This window comes from Saccopteryx leptura, chromosome 6 (genome assembly GCF_036850995.1).
Source record: "Saccopteryx leptura isolate mSacLep1 chromosome 6, mSacLep1_pri_phased_curated, whole genome shotgun sequence".
Lineage (NCBI taxonomy): Eukaryota > Metazoa > Chordata > Mammalia > Chiroptera > Emballonuridae > Saccopteryx > Saccopteryx leptura.
Genome location: NC_089508.1, coordinates 425,643 through 439,796, shown reverse-complemented (window position 1 = coordinate 439,796; position 14,154 = coordinate 425,643). Strand labels below are relative to the sequence as shown.

The 14,154-nt window shown below is 44.4% G+C and overlaps 2 gene segments (V, D, J or C); both read right to left on the bottom strand.

Moving 5' to 3' along the window:
- Positions 1-14,154, bottom strand: part of LOC136375776 (immunoglobulin heavy variable 3-23-like) — a 134,759-nt gene that overhangs the window by 72,575 nt on the left and 48,030 nt on the right.
- LOC136375777 (immunoglobulin heavy variable 1-46-like) lies at positions 3,043-13,543 on the bottom strand. The segment is given in 4 exon segments: positions 3,043-3,082; positions 8,001-8,148; positions 13,052-13,372; positions 13,459-13,543. Coding segments are annotated over 4 exon segments (555 nt in total).

Below are 14,154 nucleotides of genomic sequence, written 5' to 3'. Positions count from 1 at the left end.
TATACTTCCCAGTAACAGGGAGACCCCTGGAGACCCCACGCCTTAGGAAGTTCACACCTCAGAATTGGGAGGAAGAGGAGGTGGCACCATTGTCAGCTGACTCAGGCGAGGATGCTCTTCAAGCATCCATGTGGCCACAGCAGCCGTGGAGACTCCAGGCAGTGGCCTGGGGACAGCACCAGTCAGAGCACTTCTGGGAGCAGAGCAGGCTAGCTGATGGGGCAGATGTAGACTGAACTGGATTGTACCATGGAATAGAATTAGTGGACACTGGCCTTTCTCCTTGGTTTGATGAAGACCAGGCTGGACTTCCTTCTGTCAGGACAAATGGAGACTCTGTGACTCTGGGGGCAGCCTTCTGTCTCATCCCCATGAACCCTTACCACTAAGGTGCAACCACCTATACAAAAATATCCCGGAAATTTTTCTTCAGACTCCATGAAAGAACACCATCCACCAGCATCAGCTGCACTGCCTTCATTTTTGTTTATATTTTGTAGACTCAACTGAAGGACAGTTAAAAAACTTGGGGACATAGAAGAAACTGTTATGACCACCTATGTTTAGCTATAGATTTGACAACAATTATGGAGTATTTACATTTAAGTTTATGAAAATTGATTATGGAACATCTTGATAGCAATCACTAATATGGAATAAAAGATATAAATAACATCATTATCCATGTGAGGAGAATTATTTACTTTGTCCCTTTATTGCAATGCATAAATCATACAAATAAGAGCCTACTGCTGAAGCTGATGGATCCAGTTTTACAGAACACTGGTCAACCTTGGTGGTTCAGACTTAGTTTTACCATCAGCATCTGTGTACATGGACTTGGGACGTAGTTCTAGTCAGAGGAGGGGAAGGGGAGCTTATTGGGACTTTGCTGGCTCATCAACAGCTAATTTCAGAAGAACCATTCCCTCTTCCTCCCAGTCCCAATTCCTGTCAGCATGTGACCCTTGGGAGTGCTGTCACCATGTCCACACCTGACAGGTGTTCACTGGAACTGGAAGCCGGTTCCCTGGATGTATTAATGTGCAAAATGGAAAAAGAAACTTTGTTCATGAGAGTTTTGTTAATACAGACAGGGAATTATCCTCATCTGAGGTGATATATATCTGGAATTGTCATCTCAATACATTGTGATTTTCCTCATTGTTTAAGCAGGTCTTTCATTCTCCTCTTATTCCTGAAAATGCCACATGTTGCTTTTGGGGTCATTTATATTAGAAAGCTCTAGCATGAAAACTAACCTAATTTCCAGGTGAGTTCAAAACTACTGTGTGGTTCATTTCAGACAGACAGGTGTCATGGCTGGATCCCAGGAATGGGCTCGATATTGTTTTATTTCCACCTGGGAAAGTTTAATACATAGTTTCAATGTATCTAGACTCCCATGGAGAACCTTGACTTAATACTACTTGTTGATTGGTCTTACATCAATATAAAAACTGGGGGTGAGTAACCAGGGCTTATTGTATTAATGCAAATTTCATTCAGTATATATTCCTCCATCTGATGCAACATCAGCCCGGATGGAGGAAGGTTATGTGCTTGCTAGAGCTTGTCAATCAGAATGAGACTGGAAAGGAAACACAGTTTTGGGAGCAGTGTTTGACATAGAGATGCAACTTTGCAAACCAAGTGCGTTCTCATCTCTGTAGGAAACACTATCAAATGAACAGCTGAGGAGTTCTAGAAGCACTTGTTTATCTTGGTATCTTGAATTACGTGAAGGTCAACATAAAAGCCAGAATTTATACTCTGGAACCTAAGAAAATGCTTCTATACATCATTATGCCAAACAAGCAAGCTAAACCTGGGTTATAATCCCCTTGGGACCCTCAAAGGATGGATCTACCCAGGCATTGAAAGCAGTCATTATAATATGTCACCTGCAGTCTTTGATTTTAATGACAAATGGATGAAAAACTTGTAATGGTCTACTTCACTTGCTCAACTTTATGGAACAGGTCGTCAGACTATATTTTATTCTATATTTCACTGCTGAAACAGGAAGGTTCACTCTTGCTTCTCCTTCATCTGCCTCACACTGGAATCAGACAGGAAAGCGTCGTCTGTTCTTCACACGTCATTGGGAGATTGAAACAACACTCTTCCCCTGGCCCCACGACCCCAGCACAATATAGTCCTTTTTCCAAGCTCTATAAGCCCACCTCTGACTCGCTGAAGGTCCTTTCCCATTCTTCCCACAAATTTAAACTATATTAGTGATAAACATTTCATGTCTTCTTAGTGTGTATGTTAAGTGTCTGCCTGGACACGCATACAAAGCTGTTGTGTGTCCCTCCACTGCTGTGTTATGTGAACTGATCTTCATGCCATGAGCATGATGTCAAGTAAGTGACCACATCCAGGGGTCTTTAATCTCTAGTTTCAGTTTCATCCTTAACAGGTTTCCAATGTCCAGCAACACGTGTTCTGCTGTTGTCTGGCTGGACACTGAGCTGTGGGGAGCTGAGCTGCACTGAGTCCAGCAGAGTCTCCGGTTAGATACACTTGACGGAAGTCAGAGGATTTGATGACGAATTGGTATTTGGGCACAAGACTTGAAATAGACTCTCTGCCTTTTCCCTGAAAGAAAGTTGTCTTTTTACAACAGACTTTTCTAACTCAGAGACTTTAGAAGAAAGTGCGTATCAGGAACCCAGAGAGGTTTTCTGAGGGAAACTGTGACATGAAGAGGAAACAAAACAAGAAAACAAACTTTAACTTCGAACTGCACCTGCTCCTGATGGTCCTTGTGTTCAGAGACCAGAGCGCCCCCTGGTGGTGGCGGCCCCTCCTGCAGGGAGGTTTGTGTTTGAGCTCACGCTGACTTCACCTCGCTGTGTCTCCTGCATAGTAATACACGGCTGTGTCCTTGACTCTCAGACTGCTCATTTGCAGATACAGCGTGTTCTTGCCATTGTCTCTGGAGACGGTGAATCAGCCCTTCACGGAGTCTGCATAATATGTACTACCACCACTATCACTAATTTCTGAAACACACGCCAGCACCTTCCCGGGAGCCTAGTGGACCCAGTCCATGTCATTGCCACTGAAGGTGAATCTGGAGGGTGCACACGAGAGTCTCAGAGAACCCCCAGGCTGCACCAAGCCTCCCCCAGGACTACAACAGCTGCATCTTGCACTAGACACCTGCTAATACAAAGATGTTTTGGTCAGGAAATTCACACGTTTACCATTTCTCTCAGTAACACTCAATGTCATGCCCAGCACCTCTTGTTACCTATTAATTACCTTTTAAAATAGAAATAAAAATACCCAGTAGAGTCCAGTATCCATGGTGAGTGATCTGTGTTCAGTCCTGACCATGGAATCACGGTCCGGGTTCCTGTCCCAGAGTTGCAGGGTCAGGGCTGGACTGGTTTTCTTGAGCAGAGGGGGCCTATTTGCATGTCCTCCTACTATATAGGGAGCTCAGTGGTGGAGACCTACGGAGAAGTCAGTGCCTCAGTGCTGGTGAATGTCTGTCATAATATTTCAATAAATAAATACAGAATCATATGCAGGATTTGGACGGTCTACGTGTCCTCATTTTTTAACAATGCTTTCCACATCTGGGCCTGTGCTCTTCCCAACTGGCACTACTGCTGCCAAGAAATGATGCCAGGTCAGAAGGGTACCTGCACCTTCAGGTTGCAGAAAATTGTAAGTAATGAAAGCATGAAAACAAGTGTGTATTGTAGTGTTGCCTTCGTTAGGGTTGGAGATAAATATACACTAGGAAGAGAATAGAGGCTGCACATCTTGTGAGAGTGAAATTATGTATGTGATGATGTTGATGCCTTGGCCTTGGGTACCTCTGGCCTCTGGACTTTCAAGAAGCAAAGAAGACTCAGTGTTGAGAAGTTGTTTTTCTTTTCTGGGATCAGAGACCCTGAGAAGTTAGAGAGATTCATGGATCTGATGGAGAGGTGTGGGAACATTAACTTACCAGTGAGAACACTTTACAGAGCTGTGTGTGTAGAAGCAACATTAGAACCCGTGATTGAGAGAATGTATCTGGCAAGTATGGAGACCTGGAGGGGACTGAAGTCCCAGTGTGTCTAGGGAGAGGGATGGATTTTTACACCTGGGTGGGCAGTGGGGTTTCAGACTATGTTCACTAGTGCAGCTGTGAATATAACGTCTCCAGGGACATTCAAGAAGAAGATTGTGGAGGAGATGGTGTCCCCTCGTGGTCACTCTGAGCCATGCAGGCTGCATGACCCTGGTGACTTAACCAGCCTCCTCTGTATACTCCTAAGATGTGGGGCTGGAAGAGCTCAACCTTAACTAAAAAATATTCCACATGAAGGGGAGAGGGACATGAGGACATGAATGATAAGGATATTTTATATCATTTGTAATGTCCTCTTAGTGACAATAATTAGAGTATTTCTCGTAAATTTGGTATTTGCGGATTTTGTGGTTGGACTTTAAGTGGAATAATCTGTCAAATGATAGTTTTAAAATTTTTGACTAGGAATAAATATGACTATATAATATGTGAAGTTTGACTCTGTCTTTGAAAATAAATTTGTGTGTCTCTGTTGTTATCTTTTACGCGAGACTGTGGTCAGACTCCTTGATTCTCCTGCCTTTTCTCCCTATCTTCTCTCCTGAGATGGGGTTTTCATCACCGCTGAGAACTTTTAACATTGTTTGAGTACTTGAGTGTCCCACTTTCCTGTGCTCCATCCATCCAGAGCCTTTGGGATGAGAAATGACGTCTTGTGCTGGAAGCATCTGTTGTAATCAGGTGGTTCCATTCTATCATTCATCTTAAAACTCACCATTGTTTCTTTACACCTGATGGCATTTGGAACATCAGCCCTCTAATATGAATGACTCCATTCACAAGGATTGAGAAAAAAGCATTTCCCAGATCAGTAACCCCACCGAAGGCAACAGGATATGTTAAGTTGCTCTGAACTAAATTCACATCTGATATGAGAGCTCATAATGAAATCATCACCACGTTGAGTTACAACAATTCACTGCCATCCTCCAGTATCCAAGTTCCACACACAGAGAAATCTATGACTGAATGTGGATGAATAGGAATCATTTTGGGCTTTGGAGGCCATAACTGTCTCAGAATTCCCCATTTTAGTTTGCTGAGCACAGGCAGCTTTCATGTTGTCTTTTCTAACATATTACCTTTTTCTGGACAGGAAAACCCTATGAATGTGGTCCTCAGTTTGCAGTATGTCCTATGAAGATCAGTTACACCATCCACCACTGGGGAGTAACCACAGGATGAGATCAAGGACTCTCTGTGACCCTGTGAGAAGGACTGAGAGGAAACTGCATGGAGCACCTGGTCTTCATAAGCCCCTCATTTTTACCATAGTGACATCAGAGATCTGAAATTAGTGTCAGTTTAAAGAGAAGTAACATTAGTTTTTGAAAACCTTATTATCCCATGATCCTCAATGCACAGTGTCTCTACAACAGTCACAGTGTTTTGAGGAAGGCTGGGAAAGATCAATATTACACCAATTTAATACTGTGGTGTCATCATCATCAGGGGAACTGACCTCGTTTTGGTTTCGGTGTTTCTGTCCTGAAAACAGACTCAAGGTGTGGAATTGCTTGAAGGACCTTCAATCTCCATCATGGTTAGTGTAGTTAAAGTTGTTTGTTTGTTTGTTTTTGTAGAACACTTCATGTATGTCTGTCAAGTATGATTTTAGTTGACCGTACAGGTGTTAAATTTCTAGAAACATCATGACTTAAATGAAATATATGGATCTCTGTGACCAGACTGTTTTGATTGCTGATTGGACTCTCTGTCACCATGGTAACTTGGACACCTTATGATTATTGGTGTTAAGTCCTGTCTGTTGGGAGGTTTCACAGCAGTAACATGCTGATAAAGAAATGTCACAGCACCAAGATATTGATTTATAACATTATTCCTAATCAAAATGAAACAAGACTCCTCAGAGAGCTGTCAGCATTAGGGCTGAGGAAGAAACATAAAACTAGTCCTGGGGCATCACGTACTGAGGGAACATGAAGAGGTGACATGGAACAATAAGGACATTTATAAGGGACTCAGAGCCCTCAGGGTAGAGTTTCCAAAGAACAGAAATCTTCCAGAAGTTCTAACTACAAGTTAATAACAGTGTTTGATTTTAATCACTTATAGGGAAAATTATATTAATCCTTGCCTATACCGATGAAATATTCAATAAATAATGCAAATGAGGTTGCTAGACAAATCTATCTTAAGGAACAACTTCCCAAATTGTATCCTGGTATGAGAGCAAAAGAACCCTGTTATTTTCCCTCACATTTTTATGAACTTCTGATTGGGCTAATAGTCTAACACAGCACAAATTAACACAACACAAATTAACATGGGAAATGTAAAAATTAACTTCACATGTACATGTGGGGGTTCCATAAGGACGTGAGACCCAAGATTTGACTGCTGAGGCTTCTAAGCCACTTGGAGACCAGGAGAGGTGGTGGGGTTGTGGTGTGGACTTTGTAGGGCAGTAAGGTGACTCACATGGGGATGGAGATTTCAGTGCTTGGTAAACAATGCCCTCTGGTAAATTGATAGCAAATGGGCCCAGATGGGACTTGAACAATTGGGATATTGTGTCCATGACACGCTCTTTTTCCCAGCCTACAGGGAGGAAAAAAGGGTTACTATGGAGTGAGATTTTCTAGGAGCCTCATTCTCATTTACCTGAGGGAAGGGTCTTGTTCTCCGAGCTGTGGGAGGCTCAGCAAAGAGAGAAAAACATACATGTGTATGCACACCACACATTGCAGATACAGTCAAAACCTTGTGTGCAAACAAATTAGCAAGTTCAGACCAAGGTACATACACTCAGTCTTTCTCACACACAGCTTCCAGTATGCAGGAAGTTAGTTACCAGGTTCTTACAGGGCAGTGAGGCCCGGATAATGAGGGTTCTGTAGTGGCTGGATACTAACCTTCAGGAATATCTAGATTGATACTTCTGGGACCTGTGTTTGTTTTCTTATATGACAACACTTGAAGATGTGACTAAGTTAGGATTGATTGAGTTAAAGGTATTGAGAAGGGAAATTATCCTAAATTATGTTGTTGGGACATTACTGTAATCACAAGTTGTCCTTTGCCAAGGATAGTTAATGAAAATCACAATAAAATATTGTGATCGATAAAACCAGGTGTTGATGTGGGTCTCCACCTTCATCCGGGTGAAAGAGGACCAAGAAGTTAACACTGTGTGGTGGGAAGGAAAGAGACCTCTAGGTGGACATTCTGGAGAACGATCCTGATCACTGTGTAGCCAGCTGTGCCTTCCAGTAGGCTGGGTCAATGTGAGGACAGGTGGGCAGGGAGGGGACAGAGAGCCTGAGATCAGCTCACAGGTGTCTAGACTGTGTTGGTCCCTCTTTCAGAGAAATGTTTCCAAACTACAGGGAAGTCAGAAGCTTTCTGAATAGTTTATTTGTTAAGAAAAAAACTGGAAAATACAAAAACTTGGTTAAGGATAGTTCAGTAATAATGTATGACATACCCTCTGAAAACAGTCAGTGTCACAACCTCGTTTGTGGTTTCAGTGAGAATTTGAGAAACTAGAGCCACAGAGAAGAAGGAAGAAGTTCCTCTGGATGCAGCTGAGAGCTCTGAGAGGAAACCCTGCTCCCACAGGAAGCCCCTTCCTTCCCCACCTCCCTCTGCACCTGCTCCTGAGGCTGGTCTCTGGCTCCGTGGGTCCGGAGCGCCCCCTGGTGTCCTGAGCGCACCCTGCAGCCCGGCCCTCCCGTCCCCGCAGGGAGGTTTGTGTCTGGGCTCACACTGACTTCCCCTCGCTGTGTCTCTCGAGCAGTAATACACGGCCGTGTCCTCGGCTCTCAGGCTGCTCATTTGCAGATAAAGGGTGTTTTGGCTATCATCTCTGGAGATGGTGAATCGGTCTTTCACTGAGTCTGCATAGTATATACTACCACTATTACTAATGTATGAGACCCACTCCAGCCCCTTCCCGGGAGCCTGGCAGACCCAGTGCATCCATGTGTTACTGACGGTGAATCCAGATGCTGTGCAGGAGAGTCTCAGAGACCCCCCAGGCTGCACCAAGCCTCCCCCAGACTCCACCAGCTGCACCTCACACTGGACACCTGCAAACACAAAGACCTCCTGGTCAGGAAACTGTGACATGTTCATTGATTCCCTCAGGCAAACTCACTCACATAGTCAGCATCTTGTTTTCCATCAATTACCTCCTAAAATACCAACAAGGAAAGCCCAGAGGACCCTAAACCACATGATGAATGGCCTGTGTTCAGTCCTGTCCTGATAATGGGCACGCCAGAATATTCCAGGCTGGACTTCCATCCCAGAGATGCAGGGTCAGGGCTGGGCTGGTTTTTATGAGCAGAGGGGGCCGTATTTGCATGTCCTCTTACTATATATGGAACTCTGGGGGGGAGATTTAAAGAGAAGGCAGCACCTGAGTGTAGGTGAATGACTGTCATAATATTTCAATAAGTAAATGCCCAATATTATGTAAGTTTGGGACTGTCCAAGTGTCCTCCTGTGGGAAGAGTGAGCTCGCCATCTGGGCCTGTACTCCTCCCTACTGCTCCCCTGAACCGCATCAAATGCAGAGTGGTACCTTCATCACTGCTGCAAGCAGATACACCACAGGCTTTAGATCTTGTGAAAGTGAACTTCGTGTACATGGTGATGTTGATGCTTTGGCCTTAAGTTAACTCCAGTCTTGGGACCTTTGAAGAGACAAAATAGACTGAGTGTTGAGAAGATGCTTTTCTGTCACTGGGATCAGAGGCCCAGAGAAGATAGAGGTCACAGATCTGAAGGAGAGGCTTTGGGTACATTAACTTACCAGGAAGAGCATTTTATGGAGCTGTGTGTGTAGAACCTTCATTGGAACAGGTGACTAATAGAACAGACCTAGCAAGTACCAGAATCCAGAGGAAACTGAACACAAGTGTGTCTAGAGAGAGGAGTGGATCCTTACACTAGAATAGCTGTGAGGTTTTATCCATGTTCTCTAGTGCAGTTGCACAGATAACCGCTCTTAGACATCCAGTAACAGGATTGTGGAGGTGGTGGTGATCCCTAGTGGTCACTGTGACCCATGCAGCCCGTATTACCTTTGTGACTTAATCAGCCTCCTCTGTACACTCAGGACTTGTGGATGGGATAGCTCACATTTAAGAGGAGACTTGTAGAGGAGGAGGACGAGAGGACATGGGCCATGAGGATATTCTGTGTCATTTGCAATGTCCTCTTAGTGACAATAATGACAGTATTTCTTATTATCTTGTTATTTGCAGCTTCGTGATTAGACTTCAAGTGCAAAAATCACTCAAATGATAGTTTTACACAGTTTGACTGGAATGAAATACTTTATAATTTGTGAAATTTCATTATGTTTTGGGAAATAAATTTGTGTGTCTTTGTTGTTAACTGTTACGTGGGACTGAGTTCAGGCTCCCTGATCCTCCTGCATTCTCTCCCTGTCTTCTCTCCTAAGGAGGGGTTCACATCAGCCCTGAGGGCTTGTCACATTGTTTCATTACTTGAGTGTCATAGTGCCCTGTGCTCCATCCCTCCTGAGCCTTTGGAACTAGAAAGTACATCGAGTAGTGAAAGCATCAAGTGGGACACAGGAAGTTCCATTCTATCAGTCACCTGGAGTACTCAGTATTTTGTACATTTGCCATCAATGGGAACATCAACCTCTAATATTTAAAGCTCCATTAACAAGTATTGAGAAAACAGCATTTTCTAGGTCGGTATCCCCATTCCAGGCGTCTGGTTATGTTAGTTTGCTCAGCACTGACATCACATCTGATAGAACAGCTGATTTTGGAGTCATCACCAGGCTAAGTCACAATAATGCACTGCCATCCTCCAGTATCCATGTCCCACACACAGACAAATAGGTGACTGAGTGTGGATGAGTTGAAATCACCTGGGGGTTTGGAGGACTTGTCTGTGGCATGAGTCTCTAAATTCCCTGTTCTAGTTTTTGAGTACAGGCAGTTTACTAACCTTCTATGGATTTTTAGAACATAATATCCTCATACCTCATGCGAGGGAAACCATGTGAGCATGGTCCTCAGTTTTCAGTATGTCCTACAAAATTCAGTTATACCATCCTTAAGTGCGGAGTAACAACAGTTCAATGTCAAGGACTCTCAGTGGCCCTGTGAGAAGGACTGAGGAAACTGCATGGAGCACTTGAACTTCATAACCCCATTTTCTGAACTCTGAGATCTAAACTGTATGTAAATTTCAGAAAGACCCACTAATTAACTTTGTTCTTCAATGCACAGTCTCCTTGCAACTGCTATAGTCTTTTAAGAAGGCTGGAGACTATCAATTGTACTCCTGTTTATTAGTGTGTTGTCATCATCTTCAAGGGACCTGACTTTATTCCAGTGCTTCCTTCTTGAAAACTGGCTCCAGGTATGAAATTGATGGAATAACCCTGAATATCTGTGATGGTTATTCAAGTGACAGTTCTTTTTTTTTTTTTTTTGGCATAGAATTGTTTCTTGTAAATTTGTCAAGTAAATCCTCAGTAGACCTTTCAACTATTAATTCTCTAGAAACATGACTAAATACACAATATCCAGGTCTCTGAGACCAGATGGTTCTGATTGCACCTTAGACATTCTGTTAGCAAGGTATTCACTGCACCTTGTCTTTGGTGTTAGGGGCTATCAGTTGGGGGGTTCTGCAGAAGTGACCCCTCCATACAAACAAGGGTTTCAGAACAAATATCTTGATTTACAATTTTCCTCATGAGTAAAATAAAAGAGGACTGCTCAGAGGGCAGGTACTATTAGAGCTGGGGAGGAAATATAAAGATGGTCCTGGATAATCATGTGCTGAGGGAAGGTGAGGAGGTGACAGAGAACACACAGGACATTTGAAAAGGACACAGAGCCCTCAGGGTAGAGCTGCAAATGCACAGAAAACTTCAATAGATCTAACCACATGTTAATAATAGTGTTGGGTTTTAATCACATATAAAATAAATTATATTAGTCTTTACTGATAGTTATGAATCATTCAATAAACAATGTCAATTAGGATAATAAACAAAATCAATCTTAAATGATAATTTCCAAAAAATTTTCCAGGTGTGAGAGAAGAGAAGTAAATTTCCTTTCACCTTTCTATTTCCTTCAGGCTGGGCTAATACTCAAATAAACATGACACAAATTAATGTGAGAAAATGTAAACATAAACTTTCAGATGTACATGTGGGGGCGCTATAAGAATATGAGACACAGGGATGGGGCAGCTGAGGCTTCTAAGCCCCCTGGAGCCAGGAGAGGAGGTGGGGTTGGAGTGGAGATTTAGAAGAGGAAGGCAATTCACATGAAACGGAAGTTCAAGTGTTTGTTAAATAAATGTATCCTGATAATATTTAAGAAATTGGTACAGAAAGGCCTTAAAATAAAGGCGATACGGTGTCTATGACATGATCTTGTCCTCAGGCTGACACATAGCTCTCAGGGAGGGAAACAGGGTTTCTATGGGGCTGGGCTTTCCCTTTGACCTGGTTCTCATTTCCTGTGGGAAGGCCCTTGTTCTGTGAGCTGTGGGGGACTCAGCACAGAGATGAAAACATACAGATGCTTATACAACACACATTGCACACACTGTCATAACTGCATGTGCAAAGAGATTGGCACGTGCACACCCTCATGCAGACACTCTCACACATGCTGCTTCCAGTGCGCAGGAAGGAAACTGAAAGGTGGAAACTGTGGGCTGAACCAAGAACAAGAGGCAAGTATATTTCAAAAGAAAAATTAGTTTTAAGAGACTGGTTGGAGGCGGGTTGAGACCAGCAGAGGGTGTCAGCCCTGAGGGAGCGATGGGACTGGGGTCATATTGATGCATCAAAGGGCCTTGGAGGAAGGAGACTGCAAGATCGCTCCTTCTGTCTGAGGTTGTGAGTGGCACCGCAGGTCCTCAAATTTGTTTGCCCCCTGATTCCATTTTCCCTAATCAGCATCCAGCTGCAGGGAGGTCTGAGCCAGATCACTGAATACACAATCCTTCTTCCTCCTTCAGGCCTGCGTTGTCCTTAAGATGCTGGCTGAGTAGCCGCTTTGTCTATAGTAACCTGTCCCCAGGCCGCTGCAGTGCAGTGAGGCCCTGATCCTCAGGGTGCTGTGATGACTGGACACTGACCCTCAGGAATGTCTACATTATTACCACTGGGTCCTGTGTGTGTTTCTTTTATGACAGGACTTGCTGGATGATTAACTTTAAAATATTGAGCTAAAGGTGTTGACATGAAAGATTATCCTAAATTATATGGTGGAATATCATGTAATCACAAGTGTCCATTTAAAAATGAAGTTAACCTGCATCATACTAAGTGTATTGAGATCATTGAGAAGAGGTGTTGGGATGGGTTTCTTCGTCCATCTGTCTGAAGGACTGTCAATAAGACAGCGTTTGGTGGGGAGGAGAGAGAACTGGAGGTGATTGTCCTCAGTAAGAATCCTAATGTCTTTGAGGCCAGGTGTTCCTGTCAGGAGGCTGGTCCAATGTGGAGAAAAGTGGGCAGAGGAGACAGAGTCCATGCTCAGCACACAGGTGTTTTGATTTTGATGTTTTGAGGGAAATGTTCCTCAACCACCAGGAAGGTGAGAGCACTGTGAATGGTTTATTAGTCAAGAAAGAAACATCAAAGCACAGTAACATGGTGAAGAAGAGGTCTATAATAACTGCTGATATGTCATCTGCAAACGGAAAATGTTACAGCCTCGTTTTTTGTCTGCATGAGAATATGAGAAATTAGAGCCACAGAGAAGAAGAAGGCAGTGCCCCTGGACACAGCTGGGAGCTTTGAGAGGAAACCCTGCTCCCACAGGAAGCCCCTTCCTTCCCCACCTCCCTCTGCACCTGCTCCTGGGGCTGGTCTCGGGCTCCGTGGGTCCGGAGCGCCCCCTGGTGTCCTGAGCGCCCCCTGCAGCCTGGCCCTCCCGTCCCCGCAGGGAGGTTTGTGTCTGGGCTCACACTGACTTCCCCTCGCTGTGTCTCTCGCGCAGTAGTACACGGCCGTGTCCTCAACTCTCAGGCTGCTCAGCTCCACGAAGGCTGTGCTCGTGGACTTGTCTGCAGTGATTGTGACTCTGCCCCTGAACTTTTCCGCGTAGTCTGTGCTACCATAGTCAGGGTAAATCCGCCCCATCCACTCGAGCCCTTGTCCGGGGGCCTGTCGCACCCAGTTCATATAGTAGTTGATAAAGTTGTATCCAGAAGCCTTGCACGAGACCTTCACTGAGGCCCCAGGCTTCCTCAGCTCAGCCCCAGACTGCACCAGCTGCACCTCGGAGTGGACACCTGTGGAGAGGAGACAGGAGTGTGTGGAATTCCCCATTGACTGGTCCTTGGTCCCCCATCAACCCAGGGACTGCAGAGCCCCTTACCTGCAGCCACTGCCACCAGGAGGAAGGCTCTCCAGCTCCAGTCCATGGTGAGGGGCTGAGCTTTTAGGACTTGTGGAGGGGAGGGTGTGGCTGTGGGGGATGCTCTCAGGGCACAGACACATCCATATTTAAGTGCTCTACCTCACCTAAAAATTTGCATATTGATGAGGCAGACTATCTCATAACTGAGGAGTTGACACCAGCTGAGAAAAGACACATTCGTCTCTTGGAGTCTGAGTGTTAAAGTCCTAATCCTCATGAGAAAATGTGTGTCTCCTCCCAGGTCCCTGAGCCCCATGGAGAGAGAGCTCTTCTCACTGAGGAAAGATCACCTGGACCTCTTCTGGTCTTTGATGGCTGAATATATTATTGGTGTATTACAATTTCTGCAGAAAGGTGCACCTAGTGAGTGAATAAAACCATTTCTATTCACAAATTCTACAGCTCAGATAACCAGAAGCCCTAGAATACTTTTTTGAATATGATTCTTATGCTCTGTCAAGATACAGGCATTCTTATGATAAAATATAATATTTTAAAATTAATCACATGTCACTGTCTATCTGTTAGGCTATATAGATTTTCTCAAGAAGTCCCAGGTCCTCAGAGGAAATCCCTTCACAGCTCTCTCTGCACCTGCCCCTGGGGCAGCAGTCCTGTGCTCATGGGTCCTGGCTGCCCCCCGATGCCCTCCCC